Here is a 25269-nt window from a genome sequence, read left to right as displayed (position 1 = left end):
ATGTGCGATCTTGTTTGAGGTTTCATGGTAGAAGTCTAGCCGCTTTTGTGGTTTGGAGATATTTCAGACGTTAACCGGACTGTCATATGTATTCTGTTTGATGCAGTCTGAAGTCACGAGTAAATAAACGTTACATAATGTTTAATGATTTAAAGTAAGGATTTAAATGAAGGATTTAAATAAGTCCTTTCTTTCAGACGTTTGAAAGATTTTTAGGCTGTTTTATCTCTCATTAGCTCTCATTAACATTAGTCTCTGCTGAGTGGCTTGTACATGAGCTGTTCATTGACCCGCACAAGGATAAAGAAGTATTTAAATTGCATGAGATTGAAAGAGGGAATTAATGTGAAGTTCATAAATTGAAGACATTTATCTCTTAAAGATGCCTCCAGATCTCTTGCATCCATTAATCCGCACTAATTACAGCGGCATTCTTTCAGAATAAAGCACTCTACACAATTGCAGCATATATTGAAAGAGAATTTAATTTAATTCACTAAGCTAAATGCTAACTGCTGTGCACAAGCGGCGTTTAAGCACTGATTCTAGCTCGTAGCTGTTTGCAAAGTAAACATGCTGCAAGAACCTCCCCCCTCCCGTTTTTGATCGATGGCGGCTACATGCCACCATGGTGGGAGAATCCTTTTGCGTTTGCAGGATCTGCCCATGCCGATCAGCACTGTGTCCTTACGATAGCGTCCACATCTTCCTTTGGTATGTCCTGATCGCCGTAGCCCCACACCGCATCCTGATGGGCGTACTCGTCGCTAAGAAAGCGCGTCCCATCGCCACACTTGGCCGCCCGGCGGGCCACCACTTCCGGCGGCACGGATTTGCCTGCATTAGGGGAGAGGAGAAGATTGTCGTTAGCTGCTTGTATCGCCCTTTCCGATTGCTCACCACTTACGATCGTAGGCCCAGCCGAGCCGGGCAAAGCAGTCAATGAAGCCGGTCGTCACGTTGAACAGGTAGCTGCCGAGCTCGCTGGTTTTGTAGTCCCACGGGAACACGTGGTGATAGTTGTGCCAGCCCTCGCCCATCGCCGCGATCGCCACGGCCAGGTTTTCCACCGGGCTGATGCTTCGGTCGTACGGTTTGTTGCCGAACATGTGCGCCACACTGTTGACGAAGAACGCGATGTTGAGCGTGGTGGTGAAGCGGAACGTGAAGCACACCCAGAACGCGACGGCGAGCTGCTCGCCCCACCAGTACCAGGGCACCAGCACCGGCAGGCCGATGACGAGCAGCGCAAACAGGGGCAGGTAGTAGCGCCGCTGCAGCATCACGATCGGGTCCGCCTCGAGATCGCTCATGTCGATGGCTTGCCGCTTCGCCACCACCTCCGGGTGGGGCGTTAGAAACACCCAGCCGACGTGGGCGAAGAAGAAGCCCCGCTTGGCGTTGTGCGGATCGGCATCCGTCTCCGAGTACTTGTGGTGCACGCGATGGTCGTGGGCCCACGTGTACGCATCGCGCTGTGGAAGAGATTGCGGGAACGCGTGGTTAAGGTGGAGTTTAAAATTGTAGCACTCTCTGGTGCATACTTTTAGGCGCAGCGCATGTTGAAGTGATATGCGTTAGGAAAGCGTTACCGGGTGCGTTACGCTAGCAGCGAGGGAGAGTGGAAAAGAATGCACCTACCTGTCCGCAAATCGTGAATAAAAACATCAATAGTAGTCGTAGCGGCCAGCGCGCTTTGTACGATTTGTGCGACCAAAGCCGATGGGCACCGGCTGTAATGCCGATGCCGGTGGCCCACACCAAACCTAGGGCTAGAAAAAAAAACACACACAAAACCAAATGCATTAGTACAAATATGGATCAAGGTTAGCAAACAAACGCAGGAACGCTTACTCCATAGGTAGGTGTAGAACTTGGCCTGGAATGTGACCAAATAGTAGAGCCCAATCAGAAAGCCACCGTGCACGAACAGCTGGGCGAACAGGTCGGGCCACCGAATGCGGGCCCGGAACGGTGATGGTGGTACGCTCGCACCCTGATCACAGTGATTACTGCTACTGCCGCTTTGACAGGCATCGTTGTTGTTTTGGTCGTTGATTGTGTCCTGCGGTCGTCCCTTTGCCCTTTGCCAAACTGTTCCCGCGGCCCGGTCGCTGTCCGACACGTTGGGTGCCATTTTTCTTCCCCCGCCGGTACTTCCGAGTGCTACTATTACGGTCCTGTAAATGGTCACTGCTCGCAGCTAATGGCGTACCGAAGCATTACCTGCAGGAAACAAATTAGAGCGCAAAAAAAAAAACCGAGCATTGTCAGGCATGGCAAGGAACACGTTAATTGTACGGCAGTCGTTAACGATTCTTCCTCGACCCGGGGTAGCTGCTCCACCGCCAGCACATCATTACGCATTACCGAAGGGTGAACACATCGTACGAATGGAACAGGACACGCAACCGCATCGCAAGCGGCGCCCCAGTTGTTTGGCCAGTGCTCGAACGAAAGCAAAACTCAGCCGGCCGGGACGGGAGTGGATAAAATTTTCAGCATTAGATAAATAGAAAATTGATTGATTGGTCAATATTTGATGAGCAGGTTAGAGGCGAACACGGGTGGAAACTTGATGGATAGTAAGATATCCTTTTGACCACCACTGACCAGTTGCCGCTCGTCCTGCGCCCGTGGCGGACAGTATGATATGAATGTGGACTTTACAATTATAATTCAGAAGATGGCATTCCATGAGCTTGTATAAACTTTACCCTCTTCTAGATGCTTGATAGGGGAGCAAACTTAGGAAGAACCAAGTGCAGTACTATTTGCGCTGCAAGGATAGTCGATAAACGGGCTGGGTTTCTAGTAGAATAATGTTGGAGCAATGGATCCGACAGAACTAGTGATGGGAAAAATGAAGTTTTTGCCAGAATAGATTCCGGTTAGCTTCTAGAAGTTTTCTGGAATTGATTCGTGATAGTAGGTCCGGAATCAGTTTCGCACCGGAATCGGCACCGAAATATAATCTTTTTCGGCATTGCCATTAGAATGGGTGTTTCGGTCCAATGATGCTATATATTGATAGCCACAGAGAATCCAAATTTGCTTGTAAACGATCACTTCACATCGAGATTCCCGCACTGATTTCACTTCTGAAGCTTTTCATTTCAATTCAAGAACCGATTCTCATTCCGGAGCTAATTCCAATTCTAATGTCAACTCTGATTCCGTTTCTGGAGCAAATTGCGTTTTCCGAGCAATCCTGGATCGATTCCGATTCCGGAGATTATTCCGGAGTTGACTCCGGAATCAGAATCGGCCTCGGAATTGATTTCAAACACGGAATCGGAATCGGGTAGGTCCAATTCCGACCTCCCACCACTAGACAGGACGATAAGCCGATGGACCGATAGGAAATTGTGGATATAAATTATACGACTTAATTCATTGCAAGCAATTACTCTTCGCATGCAGTGCAAAACCTACGTAAACGAGCCAGGAACGGAATGGTCGAGGCGGGTGTGGTCTGTTTACACAGCGTGAAGGATATTTTATTGCAAATGGAAAGCTCGTATATCGTATATCGCAATCGTGTATCAAGGGTTGATGCTTCGCATCAAGTCAGTTTACTTCGCGATGTAGACAAACACAACAAGTTAATCATTATCTCTCTGTCTAACCAGCTGCCTGATAGTGTGGAGCGTAAAATGTCTGTAGTCTTATCGGAATTGAAGACGTACCGTCAATTCCATACACCTGTTGATTCGAGGGAAGCTTATCAATTCAAAGGCGAGCGAAATTCATTGAAAAATAGCCACTCGTTTCTAACTGTCTACTAAAGAGACGTTCTTGAAAGATGCACCTGTTTATCTGCGGCCTGGTGACGTCTTTGCCGGTACTTTAGCTCGGCATAAAAAAATGACAGTGGCTGCAAAATGGAAAGGCAAACACTGCAGGTATATGAAAACAACGTGCGAAAACATGCTTCAAATCAGTTGTCGAACGTAGTAAAGGAGTAAAAATGTTGGAATCTTCCTTAAGTATTCAAGGGTAGGACGATTAGTCTGATTAGTTGCAAGCCACTCTGCATTACTGCACAGCGCCGTGTGGTGTCAAGGTGTGACTCACAGGTACCATTGCCAGCGAAGACTCAACACATTGGCGCTCTCTCTTCCACGCCCGCTGCCTCTTCCTTCGGGGGTGGAAGATAAACAAACCTGTAAAAAAAGTATTATCACCCAGCTAAATGCCCCGCTGCGTGTGAAGTGCGATAACGAATCGTGCACGTCTCGCCCAGATGGTGGGCTTCGGCGGTGCCTCAGCACCATCGCACCTACATGAGCAACGAAAGAAATAATTGCAAACAAAAACAAAACACACACAAAACACAAACTGCATCGTCTCTAGGCTGAGATTATCCGGTTATCGTGAGAATTTGGTTCGGTGGTGGCCTCGCGCCATAAGCCATAAAACCAATGAGCATGATAACGAAACAATCCGGACGACCGGAGCGATGGCTAGGGATTTCAAATTCGTTGACCATTGGATGACTGAAACCGTCAACACGTGATTGACGGGCACTCATAAAATGCTCATAAGCAAACGTATTTCTCATGCAGCGCAAAGGTACTACCAGCATTTTGGTGGAGAGGGAGAAAAACTCTTGCCCGGTGACTCATTGGTACGCCGGATGGGTGGGGTGGGTGTAGCTGTGAATCAATCTGGGGACAGGGTCCGTCCATTCAGCTCAGCAGGTGTTGCCATCGCAAGTCGAGCACGGACACGTACGCGAAGGGAATGACAAGTCCCCCCCCCCTTAACCGGAGGGGCAGAGCAATGGGAGCCACCGTGAAGCGACGTTTCGATCGATTAAGTATGATGTTGCAATCGAAAAATATTACTTTTCGCCCTCCCTTCCCTTTCCCACGCTCGTTATGCTAACACCGCTTTCTACCTAACACCATAACAAATTTATCATACCACACATTGCTCGTTCCGGCCACATTGCAGTTCAACACTGTCCCACACACACACGCGCACTCAGTTCGATTTTGAACACGTCGTTGGCGGGTGATCAAATATTTCATCGCCTCAAATTTGGGAACGAAAAAAAAAATAAAAATCACCCGCACAACATACACTCCCACCCCCCATTTGCTGCATGCAAAAAAGGAAGTGACGATTTTTGAAGTCATATTTAAATCCATCCAACCAATCGGTTGCGTTAACTGTCGGCAATTCGATCATTTTAACACGCACACATACACACTTACGGCAGCATAACACTATCCTGCCCTGTTTATTTTTAGCAAACCATATTGGTCACCGGTAGCGTCCAAAAAATACCAGCCGCTGGACATTTAACGGTTGAACTGGGTGGGTAATTTCACCGGCGCTACGCCGTACGCAGGCAGTGGTTGCGCGGCAATGCGGTTGACCTTTGAAATCGAAGCGTCTCCCGGGCGGTGGAGACGTTACGCTTCACCACGCTGGGAGACGGCGGGAATCGATCTCGGATGCGGTTCAATTGGGTAGCCACAACTCATTGACACTAATCAAAGTCTATCACGGTAAGGCCAGCGGTGCTGCACTTTATTAGAAAGGTTAGCGATGGCCAGCAAGCGTGCGTGTGTGCGCGCAAGCACTATTAACCGCCCGGCAGCAGCATTAGGGCTCCAAATATTTAAATTATTAAGATGGGTTGAAAATGTTCGCCCCCTTTTTGCGCACACCCACTGCAGATGGGGTGTTCTATTTGTTACCAAACAGTACGCACCTAAAACGCACCAACTCGAATCTATTATGTCCATTTGAGGTGTTTTGCCGCTTAAAAAAATAGGTGAAACCCACTGCCTACTTCTCGCGAAGGCAATTAGCAGCCTCCACACACACACACACACACACACACACACATATATACAGTTGCTCACTTCACTGCCACTTCGCAGCGGATCACCATTAGAAACCTTCCGACCGCTAGCAGATGACGGCATCGACTAGCCTGCTTCGATCTAGCCCCGGTGCCGGTCTCCACGCCTTGAAGTTCTTTCGGGCGGAAGAACGAAGGGAAGTGCCTTCTCACCCGGCCATACTACACTAGCGTGGACTGTCTCGCACGCACACACACACACACACACCGCACGGAGCACCCGACGCAACATGGGCGGTATCGGAATGCTCTGTTTGAACAGCGATTACGCAGGTATGATGCGAGGGGAGCAAGAGAGCGCGCGCGTTAAAAAACAAACAGCCGGAATTGTTAGTGCACCACAAACATTGTATGCGCGAGACAGACGCTTTCTGGGGGTGGCCGTTTTTTTACTGCTGTTGTTGATCTGGCCGGCCGGTTTTTATCTAAGCTTGTCGCTTAATTTTTGTCGCGCTTTCCGCTGTGTTTGATGGTTTTTTTTACCGTTCGAGGAGATTAACCAGCTCGGAACGGTGCAGCTGTGCGATGTGCATAAGGTACAGTGTATCGGCCGGGAAAAGGGTCACATGTAAAACCAACAAACAATACCTAAAACCACCCTTGAAGGGTTCACCTTTGCAAGCTTATCAGTTGCGGAACGATTATCTTCACCCGATACTTCTGTTGCCCGATCGGCGGAGCTATTACAATAATTACTATCAGTCTCTCACTCTCTCTTATCGCTTATTAATACCGAGACCAAGGATCGGGGAAGAATGTGGATGCTATCTAAAATGGTTTCAATTTCATTCCTCCAGAGCTAGACTGATTAATTATGCACGAGTTGTTATATTTCATAACGTTACGCAGGCTTTATCAGACGCTATTGCTAGTGCACTGTGTCGCACAACGTTGCATTGGATCAACGACCAAGCGTCTCCATTGCCCACCCCGGTGAGGCACACTTATTCTAAGACACTTTCAAACCTAATCGGACTCTTTAAACAGCTGAATCTGATTAAAACACGCTGGACAACAGACACTCAAACCACCAAACTAGGCAATCAACGGTCTCAAACACACCTGGCAGATACTGACTTGTTGCACCTCTCCCGTTCGGATGTGCGTTGAACTGTACGACTACCAGCGTTGGAATGAAACCATACCGGTGGGACTTTGGTAATATTTACTCCAATGTCGCGCGCATTCAGCTCGCTCTCCCGATATACCCCTTTTCTCTTTCTCTTTCTCTCTCTCTCTCACTCTCTCGCACAGTCTCACTCTTCCTCTCCATGTATTCCAGCTAGTTTAGTGGTATATTTTCTTCGTGCCAACTGTGGTACTATGGCGTACACTTCGCTAACTGACTTCTAGCGGACAGATTAGAAACGATCCGATGGAAAGGGGCGAAAAAACACAAACCCCTTACATGAGTGATGAATGGGTTTGTTTTAGAGCTGGTTACTCATTTCCTCAAACAGGCCGCTCTAACGCTCACGCCCATCCCCCCCCCCCCCACCCACGACGTTGGGCCGGCTGACGATTCAAGTTCATCGTTACCTGGAATAGTGAACACCAAACGTTACTCCCACGCACAGTCCACCCTGCGCATTATAAATACTCCCCGTTTCCATCCCCCACTCGCACCGGTCAAAAATGGCTTCAAATTACATGTGAAACATGTGTGATTGTTTCTCTCTCTCTCTTTTTGTACCGCCCTGTCACACTTCCAGCTGGTCTGGACTGACCGGGATAGTTCGGAAGTAAAAGCACTGAAATGCGAACAGAACGTTAACAAATAAATAACACAAGATGTGCCCGTGCGCAAGCGTGCGATCTGGAATAGTAGTGCCAACGTAATGAGTGAACGTGAAATACGTGATCCGTCTGATCGGGATCGGTTTCGATCGCTTTCAATGCGGGGTCTCGTATGTCTGTCCAGATTCATGATCTCATCTGTGTACTGCTTGGCTCTTGGCTGACCGTTTTGAATCTATGCTCGTTTGAGGTTCAAATAAATTAGCCTTGCAGCCTTTTTTTTTCTGGAAACACACGATGCACGTGGAACGAATTTGAAGGCGACGGAACGATATCTTATCGCCGAATGCGGCTTGTGCAATGAACTTTACACATCCGCGGGTAAACTTACTCGTCCTACACCGGGGGCGACAGTGAGCCCAGTGAAACCGATCGATCGACTGTGGAGAACAAACAACAAACTTTTACCGCGCATCGTCATCAGTTTACCCCACGTGCACTATCGCACGGACCGCTGCATTTAACCCAGTTTTTGTTGCTCTTCGTACGATCGGCTTACATCACCCGAGCGCTTCCAAGGTGCGGACGGCGGCAGCCAGCGATCGATCGTAGCATACAAAATGAGTTTCGGGGAAAGCATGCATGTTTGCTTCTGCCCCCGTTCGGACGGTCTAGTACGTGCAGCGGCAAGGCGGTGGGTCATGGGGCACGTGCTGTTGCTATTGTTTTCGATTTCTTGCCGAATACTTTGGCCCCTTAAGCGGACTTCTCGCTAAGCGGAGCGCTTCCTTCGCCCCTTGCGCACGTGATGGAGTAATTTGCGATTGTTTGTTTGTTTTGCATGCACCTTTGGTAATTGTGTATGCTTGTGGGTGATTTTTATTAGTAATTATTTAGGGTCTCTATCCGCTACAAAATGTACCATTGCGCCGGTTGTGACCAGCTACTGGATGCCAAGACAGTGAACCCACTCTGAGTGAACGAGTTTATATTGCGGGACGCTATTTTCCGTACAGTTTAAATATTTCAAATTAAAAAAGTGGCTCCAGAAACGGAAGCACACTTTACACGAGATTTTGACTATTAATTTGGAATCTTTTATCTGTTTGTCGTTTTGCGAAAAATAAACTCGCATATGCTCGGGACCACTGTCAAGGCGGTAGGAGGTGCACGGGGATCAATTTCGAGGGGTGTGACACAGTTACGCGAAAGGTTGCGAAACAGTTACGAAAACGACTGAGTTTACTACAACAAATCATTGATCGTCCGTTTTAAAGTAAATGGAAGCTTTGATGTGCAACCCAAAAAAAAAAAAAAAAAACACACAAAAATAACACAACTTCATCCGACGTACAAAAATGCCTTTCAGTTCCACTACGGCTGCTGGGTCCTCCTGGTACCGAAGGATGTTGGGGGACTTGTTTATGACGACGGAGGTGCTGGTGGCGGCTGCTGGTTGCCGTCCGGGTTTGGCGGATTGTTGCGGGGTAAGTTGATACCGGCCTGCTCCATCTGGCGTGCGACGTTGTTGAACAGTTCCGGATTTTCGCTGCTCATCTGCATCGCCAGACGGCGGCCAGTCTCTAGCAGTGCGTCCATGTTGTTCATTCCTCCCAGCTGGCCCAAACTAAAAAAAAAAAAAAAAAGGGTGGAAAAAGATGTAAGCTTTAAATGTGACAGGATGTCGGTCAAACACGGGACGGGTCGTTCTTACATGTTATGCATTGCCGGATCGCTCATCATACGGGTAGCCATCTGCACCATGTCCGGATTGTTGATGACCGAGGCAAAGTCGATGTTGCCCAGCGGATTGGCACCGGCCCCGCCGGCAGCAGCACCGGGATTGCGCGACCGCTCCTCCAGGAACTGTTGCGACACGCCCAGATTGTTCTTGTAGTCTTGATTGTCCGGCTCGAGGCGTATCGCGTTCTGGTACGCCGTCACAGCCTGCTTGTGTTCGTTCATCTTCGAGTAGGCCAGCCCGAGCCGGCCCCAGGCCTTGCTGTAGTTGGGATCGTGCCGCAGCGCCATCCGGCAATCGTCGGCCGCGCGAACGTAATCCCCCAGCCGGCTGTACGCGGCTGCTCGGTTGCAGTAAAACACCGGATTTGTCGCATCTAGATTGATGGCCCTGCAAAAATTAGCATCGGTAATTAACACTAATTGCTCCAAAGCTGACCACCACCCGGTTCTGCCACCCTACTTTGTGTACGTGTTCAGGGCTTCCTGGTACTTTTCCTCCTTCATCAGCCGGTTGCCCTCGTTTTTCAGCCCTTCCGCCTCCTGTTTGCGTTCCGGCGACACCTCCACGTACGTGTTGCAGTACAGCTCGTACAGATCGACATGGTTCCGCGGGTCATCCTCCTTCTTCACGCTACTTTCTCCACCAGTGGCAGCCGCGTCGTCGCCCTCGCCCAGATCGTACACGTTCTCCAAGCACTGTATTGCCACCTCGATGCTTTCCCGGGAGTCTTCGTTGAAGGTGGGCTGGTCGATCTGCTTCGCCAGGAAGCGGATGAACGAGCGGACGAAATACTTCGCATCCACGCTGATTCCGCTGTCGCTCATGGTAGGAAGCGCGTTTGTACCTTGGCGGGCCGGATCTGTTTGTGTTTGCACTGACGTGGGCCGCGAGTTTTCACAGCGGACAGAAAAGCACACGTATTGTTTGGAAAACGTTATCGGAAAACACGGCGCGCGGTGTAGGATGAGAGTGCAGGAAAGACGACGAGACGGGCAGAAGCAAATGTCATGCGGTTTACCGAAAAAGGGCGATGTTTGACAGTTTGCGATAATTGCCCTATTTTGTGACCACTTTGAAAAGGGGCCCATAGTGTATGTGGACGATGTCGACAATGGTCGACCAGCTGAAACATTTCAAATAGAATTTGAATCTTTCGACATTGTTTCAAATTATGCTGAATGTTTTCAAAATAGCCGTTAAGAAAGGCAAGTGGCACTTGAATTACGCGATGTCAGGCGATGTTTTTACGTTTTTACAATAAGGCAGTCCATTCTCAAGGGCACGAGGCCACAGGAAACCACCAGAGGCCAGAGGAAACCACCAGCACTGAAGCAAGTGAGACTTAAGTAATGGTCGTTGGAGTTAATACCCACGTATCTGACCACACGATCATTCATATAGATTTTTGCTCAGAAAGTTAGAAGGCTTTATAGGTCTATATAAGATTGTTGGGAAGTGCCCTCGTGTAGACAGTCTTACAGATGCAGATGCTGCATGGGCCCCCTTCTCTCATCAAGAGAAATTAGAGGCAAATATCGAGTCCAATGTAAGGTATCATCGTGCGCTTTTAAAGCTCCCTTCAGTTGCCGATGAAATCGTTCGACCATGCATGCCATTGGCTTGCGGGTGATAGATAGGCTGTAGTTTTTTATGTGATGAGTGCCGAGCAATTTCGTCAATTCCTCGAACAGTCTAGATTGAAACTGACGACCTCTATCAGTTGTTACAACTAACGGGCATCCAAAACGCGATATGTATTGCTCTACAAATGTTTTTGCAATAGTTGGTGCTGTGATGTCTGTCATGGGGCAACATTCTGGCCATCGTGTGAAGCGATCGACGATGGTCAGAAGATACATCTTGTCCTCTGCAGGAGGCAATGGACCCACGATATCCATGTGGATGTGGTCAAATCTTCCTTTTGGTACCTGGAACGTGGAATAAAAGTATCCAAAAATATCGTTCTACCAGCATTTTCCGTGAAGCACGGATTCCTGGGTGCGAAAAGCTATGAATATTATCGAAAATGATTTTTCTCAGGGACAAGGGTACGTACAACATGTTCTTTCCCGCACAGGTTTCAAAAACTAGGCTGGTTTTGTCTAGGACTAGTTGACTAAGTTTGTATTTTGTGTTTTTCATGTTTTCTAATAGCTGTGGTAATTGTTTGCCTGTTTTATGCTCTTGAAAGAACGTCTCATAAGTTATGTTGGTTATAACTTGTGTTTCGCCCACTCTCGACAACGCATCAGCTATAACGTTGCTATCACCAGCTATGTAACGAATGTCATTGGTGAACTGTGATATAAAATCAAGTTGTCGACTCTGACGTGGTGATTTTTCTGCCTTCGATGTTAGCGCGGTTGTGAGAAGTTTATGGTCTGTGAATACTGTAAACGATCTACATTCCAGAAAGTATCGAAAGTGTTTAATAGCTAGTGCTATTGCTAATAATTCACGATCGAATGTGGAGTATCTTCGCTCGATAGGCGTAATAGTTTTAGGGAAAAAAAAAATGCTAAAGGTACCCAATGTTGGCCTTGCTTCTTGTGTAACACTGCTCCAACAGCGATGTTGGATGCATCTGTTGTAAAGGTTAGAGGTGCTTCTCGCTGGGGATGTGCTAAAAGAGAGGCATTTGATATATCATCCTTTACTTGTCGAAAAGCAATTTCACATTCATCCGTCCAAAGGAACTTCTCTTTCACCTTTTTGTTGCTGTAATGAGCAATTAAGCAATACAATGGTTCAAGCTTCCCTGAGACATGAGGAATAAATCGTTGATAATAATTGATCATCCCTATTATTCTCTGAAGTTGCTTCACTGACATTGGTGTCGGATAGGAGCGAATTGCTTCTATTTTTTCTGACGAAGGAGTTATACCTTCTTTCGATATAGTATGGCTTAAGAAGTCCAATTTGGAGACACCAAAAACACATTTGGATGCTTTGATTTTTATGTCATGCTCCGCTAGTCGTTTGAAGACTGTGTGTAAGTGTTCAACGTGTTCATCATGTGACGAACTAGCAATCAGGATTTCGTCGATGTAAACAAAAACAAAGTCGAGATCTCTAAATATACTGTCCATAAATGGTTGAAAAGTTTGGCTCGCCTTTCTCAAACCAAATGGCATACGTAGAAACTCAAACCATCCGAACGGTGTTGTTATGGCAGTTTTATATATATCCTCCTCAGCAATGAGGATGAGGTGGTACGCTCTCACTATGTCCAATTTCGAAAGATATTTGCAACCGCACAGATTCATCGTGAAGTCTTGCACGTGCGGAATTGGATATCGGTCAGCGGTAGTTATTGCATTCAGCCGGCGGTAGTCTCCGCATGGACGCCAATCGTGATCCTTTTTGGGTACCATGTGCAAAGGAGATAGCCGGTCTCGTAGTACAGTCGTCAACTCGTACGACTTAACAACATGCCCGTCATGGGTTCAAGCCCCAAATGGACCGTGCCGCCATACGTAGGACTGACTATCCTGCTATGGGGGGGATCAATAAGTCAATGAAAGCCAAACCCACAAGTAGTGTGGTACAGGCAGGCCTTGACCGGCAACGGTTGTTGAGCCAAAAGAAGAAGAAGAAGTGCAAAGGAGATGAAGCTGAAGAAGAAGAAACTCTGCAGATTTCCAAGTCCAACATATGTTGGAATTCTGCTTGAGCTATCTTGTGTTTTTGTGCGTCGAGACGCCATGGTTTAGAAAATGGCAATGGACCTTTGGTTTCTAAAGAATGTGTCACTGTGTGACGAATTGGTGCCTTGTAGTTAGGGGGTTCCACCAAGCAAGGGTACTGTCTTACAATGCCTGAAAAAGGATTGGCTTCCATTTGGTAGTTTTTTGGCGTCGGAGTATCTACTACTGCGGCCCCTGCTGTTGTTTCCTGTCCTGTGAGAGGATCGATTAAACGTTTCCTCTTGAGGTCTAACAGCAGTCCATGTGTGGCCAAAAAATCAGCTCCAATAATGGGGCGATTTACGGCTGCCAGGATGAAGTAATGGCTAAAAACTGGTCTCAAACCAAGGCTGACTGTTAATAATTGAGTACCGTATGTTGAAATTGAGCTGCCATTTGCTGCAACTAAAAAATTATCAGATTGTTTTGCACATTTTCCAAACAAATTATGGGATATGACGGAAACATCGGCTCCAGTATCGATCAAAAAGGTTAGTTTCGAAACTTCATCGTCAATGAAAAGACGATGAACCCTCTGACTGCTCGCAGATTTTCCGTCTCATCCGCTGAGCGAATTAGTTTTTTGGGACAGGAGGGTTGGAAGACGTATCACGTGAAACCCCAAAATCACAGGGTGGCAAGCATTTCCTTGCTGCCTCACCGAAACGATGGTGATAGTATCTAACAATAGTAACAATGTCTATCACCTTTTTCAATACATCTTTTGGAAGCGCACTTATCAAATACGAATAACGTGTGCGTTCCCTTATGACGTTAGAAACGTCGAACTCTGCCTCAGCCGCTGCAAACCATGCTGCAGGAGAGTCTTCCCAAAAAGAAGGAAGCTTTGTGGACACACGTGCTATTTCTGGGGTAGCATTGGTCGCAGAAGTGCTAGGTACCGAGCCATCGCTAGGTTTCGTGCCCCTTGCTGCAGCCCCCGGCATTGTGATCACGACTGGAGGTGGGTTGGCGGTTGGAGTACCAGGTACCGACCCTCCGCCAGTTTTTGTGTCCTTCACCGCAGTCCCCGGCATTGCAATCACTGCGTTTCACAATTATGGCTTTTGTTCGTTTGACACTTTCGACTACGCTAACTACACTGTTCTAATTTCACCATATATAATGTGCGCGACCGACTATAATGTGTACATGAATATAATAATGTAATAATGTGTAAATGAATATAATAATGTAATAATGTGTAAATGAATATAATAATGGACCTGATCGGGAACGAAAGTCGATAACGGAGTGGATAATTTAGTCGATCGGTTAGCAAAATTCCAATGTTATCCAATTGCGTTTTCTCAATCAGAATCTTCGCTAACCGATCGGTTTGCCAGTGGAGTGGAATGGTGTTTGCCGCCATAGCAACGTGGTTAAAAAGTCGAGCAGTGGGATATGCAGTTGAAAACTTCATATAAAAAAACCATTTCAGTCGGATAGCGATATCTACTGCTCCACTCCAGTTGATATAACAGTGGAAAACTAAACTATGTTTAACAGCTCGCAAAAAATGATATTTTATTGCTGTTTGAGTTATTTGAGATGTTTTATCGCTCGATTTAGCTAAAATATTCATTTTTAGAAAATATAAATTTACCTGTTTTTTTATAAACAATCAAAACACATAAATTTAGGTTTATAACAGGTATCTAATTTTTATGGTTCAAGCTAAGAAAAGAAAAACCAACAAAATAAATCCTTTTCTGCTAATCTTTCCCTTTTATCCAACCTTACGTTATGGCCTTATGGCATATTAGAATCGGTTCCGAAACGTAAATGCAACGAGATTGAGAAGACCAGTAGGATCACTAGGTACAAGAAAGTATAAGCAATTCATATCCGTTGGATCGGCGAGTTCCGGTCGGAATCGTTTGCGTTGTCTTGCACCTATCGAAGGTGTTGTGCTTACTTGTACCTTCCGCACTATCCCCAAAAACTCGGGGTCGCTTATGGATGGATACAGCCCGGGAATGTTCGGATTGACTCTCACATCGCTAGGTTCCACGTCTTGTCACAAACGCGTCAACCAATGAATTTTTTGTTCATCCATTTAAACGAACATGTAAACTTGAATAGCATCTATACTGAATCATGTAGATTACAATTTTAACGTAGTTATTTTATTTTTATGAAATCTGACGAAATCATCATCGTTGAGAGTACTGTACACACCCTATATGATGGACTTGATATCCACGGGGCCTCCCGCGGCCACTCAGTCCGCGTACCGTTAAATCCGCCATTGCGGTGGGGGCGTAGTAGGTTTAAATTTAAGTGGCCAGATGTCTTGGAGGTCAGTCATTAAGGCCAGGATAATGAAGTGGCAAGGGCGAGAGACCATGAGCGGTTTCGGACACTCCTTATTGCACGGAATAATTGTACCGCGTTGTTTCAATATATTTTTTCACGAGAGCGTAAAATACGGACGTTCAGGGATCCAACGTTCGCGGTGACTGGAGTTGATGGGCGCACATGGTACATGGCTCAGGACAAGCGTCAGCGAAGGCGGTAAGTTCAGAAAGGATTCAAACCTCGTCCTCCAGTTCATACGATTTTGTTTCATCTAGACTTGTTCAGCTAACAACCCGTTTTACACTTTACCCGGATCGTTTGTACAGGCCTACAGTCGGTACTGTCTAAGGCCACTTCTGGTTTGGATTCTTTACTAGATGGTCCGTAAATAAGCCAAATTTACTATTTTATTCATTCCGCAAAACAACACCTCTAAATGTAAACAAAAGTGTGATTGACAGAAAGGCAAAACCAATGGCTACTCGAATCGTAAAGAGTTATCCACCAGTGGAGAAATTTTCCACCGGTGGAAAATAAATTCCACCGGTGGATTCGAGCAAAATATCCGATCGGATAAATTTTATCGACTTTCGTTCGCGATGAGGTCCAATGTACCCTATCCGCAAAAGGCGGTTTTCGCCGCGATTTTCGACCAAGCGAAAATAAAAATTATGCCATTTGTATGGGGCGAACACACACACACAAATTATGGTGGCTGATTATGGATGGGAAGATTATGGTTCTGACTTCTGTTTCGCTCTTGCTCACAGACGATGGTGTCCCGTCGCATTCTCACCATGTTGTAGGCGCAAAGCTATGGCTGTTGCTGCTCTTTCTCGCACGTGAGGGAGTTTTCTTTCTCCTTGTTATTCCCATGTGTGGCATTGGCTGCGAACGATCGCCATCCCCGCGATCCATTGATTTGAAGAGAAATATTTTAGTAGCAAGCAGGTGATCATAGTGTCGAAAGTTTAATTTTACAAGCGATAATTTTAACTCTATTTAAAATGTCGACAAAGAGATGGCGCAGTACAGGTGGTTTAAACTACACCCGCAACAAGAGGATGCGTATGTTTGATGCTGAGTGGGAAAATGAGCAGCGTAAGGATAACGCTCGTCCTTCGACATCGGCTCAAATTCCATCGGCTGGTATGTCTTGCAGCCGGCTGTAAATTTTTAGATGTATAGTAATTTAAGTTTTACGTTTACATCAGATGCACCGATACCTGCGGCTGAAGCTTTGCCAGAAAGCGTGTCACAGGAAGCGCAAGAAAACGAAGAAAGCATTCCTGTGGGTAATGAGGATAGCGACGATGGAGCTGATAGCTCTAGCAACGATGACCTCTTCAGCGACTTGAGTGAGGACAGTGGATGCAGTGGCGACAGCTTGGATGGCAGAAATGTCCAGTTTAGGGACAAACTTAGGCGCTGGGCGCTTTCTTGCAACCTCACCCATTTTGCTGTAGGATCTCTTCTTACCTTACTCAAAGAGGAAACAAGTTTTAAGTTGCCAAAGGATCCACGAACTCTTTTAAAAACACCGAAAGCAACGTCCAATGGGATAGAAAACATCGGAGGTGGCGAGTTTTGGTACAACGGTGTTGCAAATTGTCTGACATCGTACTTCACGTAAGCAAATGTAGCTGTTTTTTTTTCGTTTTTTAATAACTTATTTTAAACCCACCCTTTTTAGCAACATTAAACCCGAAGCAACAACTTTTTGGTTAGATTTTGCTATGGACGGATTGCCCATCCATAAGAGCGGGCCTACACAATTGTGGCCGATTTTGATGCGAGTGACCGATGTTCCGCAAGCACCAGTATTTGTTGTGGCTCTTTTTTGTGGAAAAACCAAACCAGCGAGCGCGGAGGATTATCTTCGGCAGCTGGTTACAGAGCTGAATCAGCTGCAGTCAACGGGTATAGTGTTGAGTGGCATACAAGTCAAAATCCGTGTACGCGCCATCATCGCCGACACTCCAGCACGTGCTTTTATCAAAGGTAGGTAACGGCAGAACAAAGGCATCCTTTCTATCTTTTAATGTGGTATTGCTATTCACAGGCGTTATATCACACAACGGCTATGACTCCTGCCTTAAGTGCACAGAGCACACTGTGTACGATCAAATCACGCACCGGATGCACTTTTCCGGTGTTGATGCACCGAAGAGAATTGCCAAAGAGTTTAAGGAAGGGAAATACAAACGTCATCGAATAAATACCACCCCGCTCACTGTCTTAGACTATTTCGACATTATCGACGATGTTCCAACTACCGATCGACTGCATCTGATTGATCTTGGAGTAATGCGCTACCTGATGAGATCCTGGAAAAAAGGTACATTTGGACAACTCTACAAATGGAACCTGGAGGATATAGAATATATATCGAGCGTTATGGACAAGGTGAAGCTACCTTCAGAAGTACCACGAAAGCTACGCAGTATTAATTACTTAAAATTCTGGAAAGGTGCAGAGTTTAAAAATTTCTTGCATTACCCCAGCATTGTAGCACTGAAGGATACGCTTCCAGAAGCAGCATATGAACACTTTAAATTATTTTTCTGCGCTATCACAATTTTTTCGTCCCCAGCTCATGAGCAACACTATGAGCTGGCACACGAAATGCTGCTTAAATTTGTGCGCGATTATGCCACACTGTACGGGGAATCCTTTATCTCCAGCAATGTGCACAATTTAAAGCACGTATACGATGATGTGGGTAGATTTGGATCGTTCGACGAATATTCAACCTACGTTTACGAAAGTGCACTTCAAGTTATAAAACATTTAATACGCACAGGCAACAACATCATGCCACAGGTTATAAACCGAATTGAAGAAATAGCAAGAATGCTTAACAAGCACCTCGCAACAGTTGCTCAAGATTCGCAACAATATCCCGCTGTAGTAAAAAAAGGAAGTGGCGTGAATGTACACGTAAGAAAAAACTTTACGCTAAAAAAAGAACAGCGCGATCAATGGTTTATGCTAAAAAATGATATTATCATGAAATTTTCTAATGCAGCGCTATCCGGTTCAAAAGTTACTGTAGAAGGCCAGTATTTTCTAAAACAAAGGTCATATTTCATGAAACCATGTAACTCCGCATTGTTGCATATTTATGCTACAAAACTGAACGACCTTTCTACGAACACGCATATGGTTTCAGTTGATGAAATCAAATGCAAGTTGATTACAATCAACCTTGACCAAGAAAGCATGCTAGTGATTCCATTATTGCACACATTAAAGAATTAGCTTGCATTAATGTAAATAGAATTATATCATATGGATGATATTTAAGTATGTTGAATTTTGTTGAACGTGTATTAGAACTGTACACAAAAATAAATAAGAACAAGAAGCATGTAACACAATAAAACAACCTCGGCCACGCGCCAGCTTCCACGCGGCCACGCGGCCTTGATAGAGCCCTGCTCAATCGACTGCTCTCTACTAGTGATGGGTAAATTCAACAAAAATCCGGAATCGCTTCCGAATGACTCCACCAAAATTGGCAGCGGTTCCGGAAGGTAGGTGCGAAACTCCGACCTCGGAGCCGTTTGGAGCCGTCTGGAGCCGTCCGGAGCCGCTAGACGGCAGCCGGAGCCGGTCGGAGCCAACGGCTCCAACGGCTCAAACGGCTCCAACGACTCCATCGGTTCTGACGGCTCCGACCGGCTTCAACTGCCGACTAACGGCTCCGGACGGCTCCGACGGCTCCAACGGCTTCGGACGGCTCTGACGGCTCCGGGCGGAATCGACGGTTTGAATTATTCGGAATCGGAGCCGGAGTAGCAATGCTCGGAAGCGATTCCGAGCCGTGGGTGCGATTCCGGTGACCCATCACTACTCTCTACCCTCGTCCTCACCGCACGAATCATACACAGCAGCATCCGCTTAGAATAGACTAGCATATTGCAATGCAGAAACTGCATTCGCACATTTCGTCACGTACGTACAATCCTGTTAATTTTTTTATCTTGCATGTGTGTGATTACGTATAAATAAAAAAGAACGAATGAAAATTAACAAAACTTGTTGATACACCTTTTTTCTATTTTTTTATTCTTTCATAAAGTTCACATATAAGAAATATGGTCTTTTCGGACCGTTCCTTATGAATAAAAAAAAAGAAAAAAAAAGTTCACCTATCAACTTAAAACTACCACGTAGAATCCTATTTATCTGCAACCACGCCTTTTCTCTACGAGAAAAAATCGTTTTTAGTCTAAGCTGTTAGGTAGCGAGCTCCTGCTTAAGCAGCTCGTTTGTCTATACCCCTGTATATTTACTCGATTTTTAGCATGTTTTAGTTTTTTTTCAAAAAACCTTGTTACATCAGCATCTGTACACCTATTGAATTCGGTACTTCCTACTGCTTTAAACAATCTCAAAATATTGGTCTGCGCTGCCATTGCTATTTTTCTTACGCCTAGTCTTGATACCCCTTTCCAGCTGCATTCGGGAACGAATTTGCGATCGAACATTATATCCAGCGTGTCGTGCAAGCGATTTTCTACATTGAGCCGATGTACAGAAGCATTAATTCCCTTCTTAATATTGTTGAAATAATCGTCACTTGCCAATGCATTTTCAAATAGAGATAGCTCCTCAGCAGAAGATATTTTTTTCAGACTAAACTCTTCATTATCGTTCCTACGATCCACACATTGCTGCATGGATTCCTTGATAGAAGACACAATTGTATCTACCGTGGCTAGCTTTTTTTCTAGTTTGGCGCACATGGCATTCTGATCTTTTTGTTCACGTCTAATTTCTTGAATGTTTAAACAAATCTCGTCGATTCTTTCGTGCATTCGCTGTAGCATTGCCATAATGTCTTCATTTGTAACTGATGGCTTTGCTTGTGTGTAACTTGGCTCGAGAGGGTTTAATACTGTCGATGTGTTTGGTTTCTCGTTCCTGGATGGCAAGGTACACAATACCGGCGTTTCTGTAAAAATATGTTTAGGCAGAAAAAGAAAATTACCAAACTGCTTGCCTCAGTTACGCGGTGCAACAATTACTAACCCATCGCTTGTCGTTTCAAAGGAGGCCGCCCTGACATATTACCACCGACTGCGATGCATTTCCGTTGATTAACTAATGAACAGGATTCCAGGTTGCCGGTTGATTCAAGATCACAGGGAAAAGAGAAAAAGTTTTTCATGTTGCATTCACACACTTGCACTTTTAGTTCTCAAATTCAATGGAACTTACCATTCGCAGGTTGGACTTGCAATGTTGTGCCTGGCGATGCATTTATATTCGGCCGATACATTTTTTTGCTTGCACTTTAAAGAAAATAAAACGTTAACTTAACACGCACCGAATTGGTCCGGTGAATAGCTCTAATGGTAAAGCGATTAAAACAATCACATATGACACCCCACTTGAGCTACGATCGATCGAATCTACGGCTAATCTACACTCATTAATAAGCTACTTTGTTCTGCGTAGGCACATTACCATACATACAAGTGCAATCGAACAGCCAAATGAGCTGTAGAAGGAAAGAAACAAATCAACACCACGAAGCGCGCGCGTCTACTCTGGTATCATCACACAAGTTGCACTCTCACGTACAGGAAGAGGGTGTGGGTGGGCCGGTGGGTGGCGAGATGTGATATACAGCCAATGTGTCAAGCCAAAAAGTGTGTATGTATAATCGGCACAATGAATAACAAAGACAGCAAATGTGAACTATCACGTCGAAGCAATGGCTATGAAGGAATAGCGACAGGCAAAGCAGTGTATGATGATTGGTAATGCGAATGAAGAAGACAGCAACCAGAGCAGATATATCATCGGACAGCAGCGATCAATATCGGTAATGCGGATGAAGAAGACAGCAGCGCGCGCCACACAAGTGTATCAAACCTACACCATACCATCCCTCTCCCTTGTCACATATCAAGAATGGTATTGCAATACACGTACATCGTATCCATTTGGAAGAGTAAGGCGTACGTGCATGTGTGCGTGTGTGTTTTTGTGTGTGTGTGCGTGCGTGTGGAAACCCCAAAACTATTTGATTCTGATGCGTACATTTTCATCCGCTGCGGCTACAAAGTCCATGCATTTTCGATTTCGCTACCTGAGAGACAACACAACTATCGGATTGGCACCACGATCTTTGCGATCGGTTCTGCTGTTGGGGGTGTTAAAAAGGCACACGATCGAAGCAAACGTGCGTGTGATATGTAGCAAATTTCTTTCGCGCATATGGTGCTGCACCTGCCCGTCCAGAATCTGGCGGCTTGTTGGTTTGGAGAAGTTATCATGACGCGGATTGACCGGCATTGCCTTGGAATGGGTTCGGATCGGTAGGTTCATGTTTTAGTCGAGTGAATTCCGTGCATTTGTCGCGCCACAGCGGTATACCCGGCAGCACCAAAGTCAAAACAAAAACCTTCCCCGAGTGTGGACTGCTATGCTAAGTTCTTCTTCTTCTTATTATTATTATTATTAGCGTAATGGCCTACGCGATCACGCCGGCCTTTTCAGGACTTGAGTAACACGTAGCCGGATAGTCATCTCTTGCTACGGCGGACGGTTCATACGCGGTTAGAACCCACGACGGGCATGCAGATGTGAGGAATGACGGCGGTGCCGCGGGACCGCTCCTATCCAGCGGGTAACTTGCATACTGCCACATTGTCTGCTTCCCGATGCATACGCTGCAGGCAGGAGGAAGGATGCACCTCCACAACAAAAAAACACCGTTATGAACCAGCGGCGGATCTAAAGGTAGACGGACTAGGCGGTCGCCGAATATCGCTAGTCTGTAGTATGCCGTATGTCTACAAGTGGACAGATTATTAGCGACAAGGGCCCCCGGAAAGATGGTCTTTAGGGCTCCGTGGCTGGAGAAAACCATTTGCACCTCCCCTCCCCCCATGGCGACTACAATTTTAGGGCCTGTCACCGATTATCGTAGGGGTCCCATGGCCACCCCCCTTCCCGCCGGCAATTTAAGTATACTGTTCAATCTCCCAACAGCTGTGTGCCACTACCCCCTCCTCCCTGTCATCAGTTACCATTGACAGGGGCCTCAATTCGTCTTTCCGCCTTTCATGAACACCTTCCTTTCTTTGACCGATGGATCATAACATTTCGGAAGAAAACACATTTGGCGACAGTTTTGCACACACACGCACACTCACAACCATGCGCAGGATGCTTAGCATATCTATGTAATCCACAACAGGCGAAAGCAAAATCTTAGTGCTATGCTTACTGCTTAACACGTTCAGCACGATGACATGCCCCAGGGACTGTCAGTGGACTTTCCAGCATACTGGTTTCACAATCAACTTGCGTTCTAGATGCCGGCGGAAAGAAAAGTTGATGAAAATTAGCGCCGGGATGAACGTGTTAATGTGAATCAGGATTCTGCACGTTGCACAGCAAACCCTCAATCGTGAGCTAGCGTTTCCTTAGTCATTTTTACATTGCAGCAATTGAACTTATTGCGCTTTTTTGGTTTGATTTGTGAAAATGCAACTTCATCGCCGCAATGTTTGTTAACGGCATTTTTAGGCGCCACAACAGCTCGCGAGCATTGACCACAAGTGAGAATGAGATAGCGCTAGGGAGGGAAAGAGCACGGACGATGGCTGACAGCGATTGGCCGTCTGACACACCAACACATCCAAACCTTCGGCAGCGCGCTCAGGCGAGGGGTATGAGGCGGAGCCAGGGACGGGCAGCTCGACGAGCTGCTCGACAAATTTGCCGTTGGAGAGAAAAGGAAGGCATGATAAAATTCTCAGAACGCCATAACGCCTTCCGTCGCTTTGCGCAGCGGGGACGTTCACTCGACGTCTACTCGACGTCGTAGATTTTATAGCAACGGCGGATTTTGCGGGTTGGGATGGCTTCGATGCACTGCGATGACGGTTGCCACGAAGTATGGTCGATGAATTGCGATGGCGGTTCCCACGAGGTGGCTTCGATGCACTGCGATGAGGGTTGCCACGAGGTGGCGTGGTTGAATTGCGATGGCGGTTGCCACGAGGTGGCGTCGATGAACTGCGATGAGAGCGATGACGCAGCAGTGGTATCGTTTCACGTGATTTCTGGTACAGCTGCGATAATCCCGATGACACGGTACTTGCCGCAAGATGATTATCCTGCTGCGGTGCTGCAGGCACTTCGCAACTGCCGATCGGTACCACTGAATAAGGGTGATGACGGCAACCGGAATGTGAAACCGGCTTGCACTTTTAATGCCGAGTATGGGGTCCGCATGGATGGCACTGCCTGTGCGTATGGATGGCAGGACTCCGGTGACGCTCGGAACTGGTGCAATGCGCGGTTGGTTTGCCCGTTTGTGCACGACACGCCAAATTGCGTTTATCTTTGCTGTGTCAATGCGTAGTGCGAGACGATGACGTAGTTCAGGCAAAACGTAGCTAAGCGTGGCTCGATTTGTTGTGGTGATGAACTCAAGCAGGGTGCAGTGCGGTGCGGTGCAAAGACGTTGCACAAACTCTCACACAGAGAGGATGCTGCGCGGTGCGGTGTGAAGGCGTTTTTGAGCTCGCACACTAAGAGGAAGCTGGTCGGTGCGGTCGCACTATCTTCCTGGAGAGCGGCACCTTAAACAGCGCAATGTAGCATTCACTATTGCACTACCTTCCGTTTTTTCCGTTATGCGCGGATCATGTCGGGGTCACCACTTGTTGGGTTTTTGTCGTACACCAACTTTATTATTACGCACTATACTCACGCACAATACAACGGAACGGAAGAACCCCACTAGCGTTCGGTTTGGCGGTCGGAATGATAAGAGAAAGACGATCACCCGGTGCGATCGTATATCCCTACTCTCCTATCGGTGCGATCGTTTATTCCTGCTCTCCTATCGGTGCGATCGTTTATCCCTGCTCTCCTATGGTTCGTGGATGTTCGGTCCCTTCGTTGTCGTCTTACTACTCCCTATCATTTCTGGTGCCATCTAGCGGACGCGTCGTCTCGACTACAGGACTAGGTGTTTGCTGCTTGGGATCCCGCCTCTCGCCGAACGTGTTGAGCACGCCAGACTGGCATGTATTACGGGAATCTTAAACGGAACCATCGACTGTCCCGAGCTGCTTTCAAGGATTCACCTCTATGTTCCTGCAAGAATACTCCGTCGCCGACCAATGCTGGCAGTCACTGAAACCCGAACAACATTTTGGCTCTCGTAACCCCCTTCTTTGTATGTGCCTTCTATTAAATTCAGCTGACGATATTTATGAGCCTGGAATGACGATAACTAACTGACTTCACTTTTAAGTGTTCAGAATGCGTTCAACAATAACAATATATAAATATTCTGTTGGTTATCTAATGTCTATTGTAGACAAATTTTAACTCGAGAGGGCTTCATAGTCCATCGATTAATAAACTAAACTAAACTAAAAAACTAAACTGAAAAATGAGCAATTAGAAATATTCATTTATGCAATAACAGCTTAGTAATGGATGACAATAGCGCCAGATAACTGTTTATTAACGCTTTCTTGCAAAAGTCCCAAGTACCACAAACCCACTAAACGACCACTAAACGGGTTATAAACGGCTCAAGCCCTCAACCTAAAAAAACTTCGTTTATCAGACGGCAACGGACTCATGCATTCTAAAAATAGCAAAAAAGCTGGTGGCGCCATCTGATGGTGAGATAGCAATACAGTTGAGTATTCTCACTTGGAGAGCTTTCTCCTTCCCACTGTACTATTGTATGGTTTTGCATAGAAGTTATGTAAAAGTTTTTGCGACAATCGCAGAATAGTTTGTGACAATCGAAGAATAGTTTGCGACAATCGCAGAAGTTTTTGCGACAATCGCAGAACTTTTTGCGACAATCGCAAAAGTTTTTGCAACAATCGCTAAAAAGTTTAAGACAATCGCAGAAGAGTGCTTCGATTTAC

General features: G+C 46.3%; 3 protein-coding genes across 6 annotated transcripts; 1 reads left to right on the top strand and 2 right to left on the bottom strand.

Annotated features, from left to right (window-relative positions):
- Positions 1-467: 467 nt before the first annotated feature.
- On the bottom strand, positions 468-7048 carry LOC121587731 (acyl-CoA Delta12-desaturase). Of its 4 annotated transcripts, none has more exons than XM_041904805.1 (5): positions 6941-7048; positions 1855-2226; positions 1642-1772; positions 908-1475; positions 468-837 (listed from the first exon to the last, which is right to left on the bottom strand). In XM_041904805.1, the coding sequence occupies exons 2-5, from the start codon at positions 2135-2137 to the stop codon at positions 674-676; spliced, it is 1146 nt and encodes a 381-aa protein (XP_041760739.1). In that variant the 5' UTR covers positions 2138-2226; positions 6941-7048; the 3' UTR covers positions 468-673. The 4 variants fall into 4 exon arrangements, with proteins under 4 accessions (XP_041760739.1, XP_041760742.1, XP_041760740.1 ...); XM_041904808.1 differs by having other exon boundaries at positions 6956-7048; XM_041904806.1 differs by lacking the exon at positions 6941-7048 and adding an exon at positions 5726-6270.
- Positions 7049-8553: 1505 nt separating this feature from the next.
- Positions 8554-10384, bottom strand: LOC121589796 (small glutamine-rich tetratricopeptide repeat-containing protein beta-like). Its single transcript, XM_041908953.1, has 3 exons — positions 9819-10384; positions 9330-9746; positions 8554-9242 (listed from the first exon to the last, which is right to left on the bottom strand). Exons 1-3 carry the CDS (start codon positions 10181-10183, stop codon positions 9038-9040), a joined length of 987 nt encoding a protein of 328 aa, XP_041764887.1. The 5' UTR covers positions 10184-10384; the 3' UTR covers positions 8554-9037.
- Positions 10385-17136: 6752 nt separating this feature from the next.
- On the top strand, positions 17137-19094 carry LOC121590612. The gene is made up of 4 exons (XM_041910424.1): positions 17137-17347; positions 17409-17684; positions 17940-18068; positions 18871-19094. The coding sequence occupies exons 1-4, from the start codon at positions 17137-17139 to the stop codon at positions 19092-19094; spliced, it is 840 nt and encodes a 279-aa protein (XP_041766358.1).
- Positions 19095-25269: the final 6175 nt, after the last annotated feature.

The sequence above is a fragment of the Anopheles merus genome, chromosome 2R, assembly GCF_017562075.2.
Source record: "Anopheles merus strain MAF chromosome 2R, AmerM5.1, whole genome shotgun sequence".
In the NCBI taxonomy this organism is placed as follows: domain Eukaryota; kingdom Metazoa; phylum Arthropoda; class Insecta; order Diptera; family Culicidae; genus Anopheles; species Anopheles merus.
This window is presented reverse-complemented; position numbering and strand designations above follow the sequence as displayed.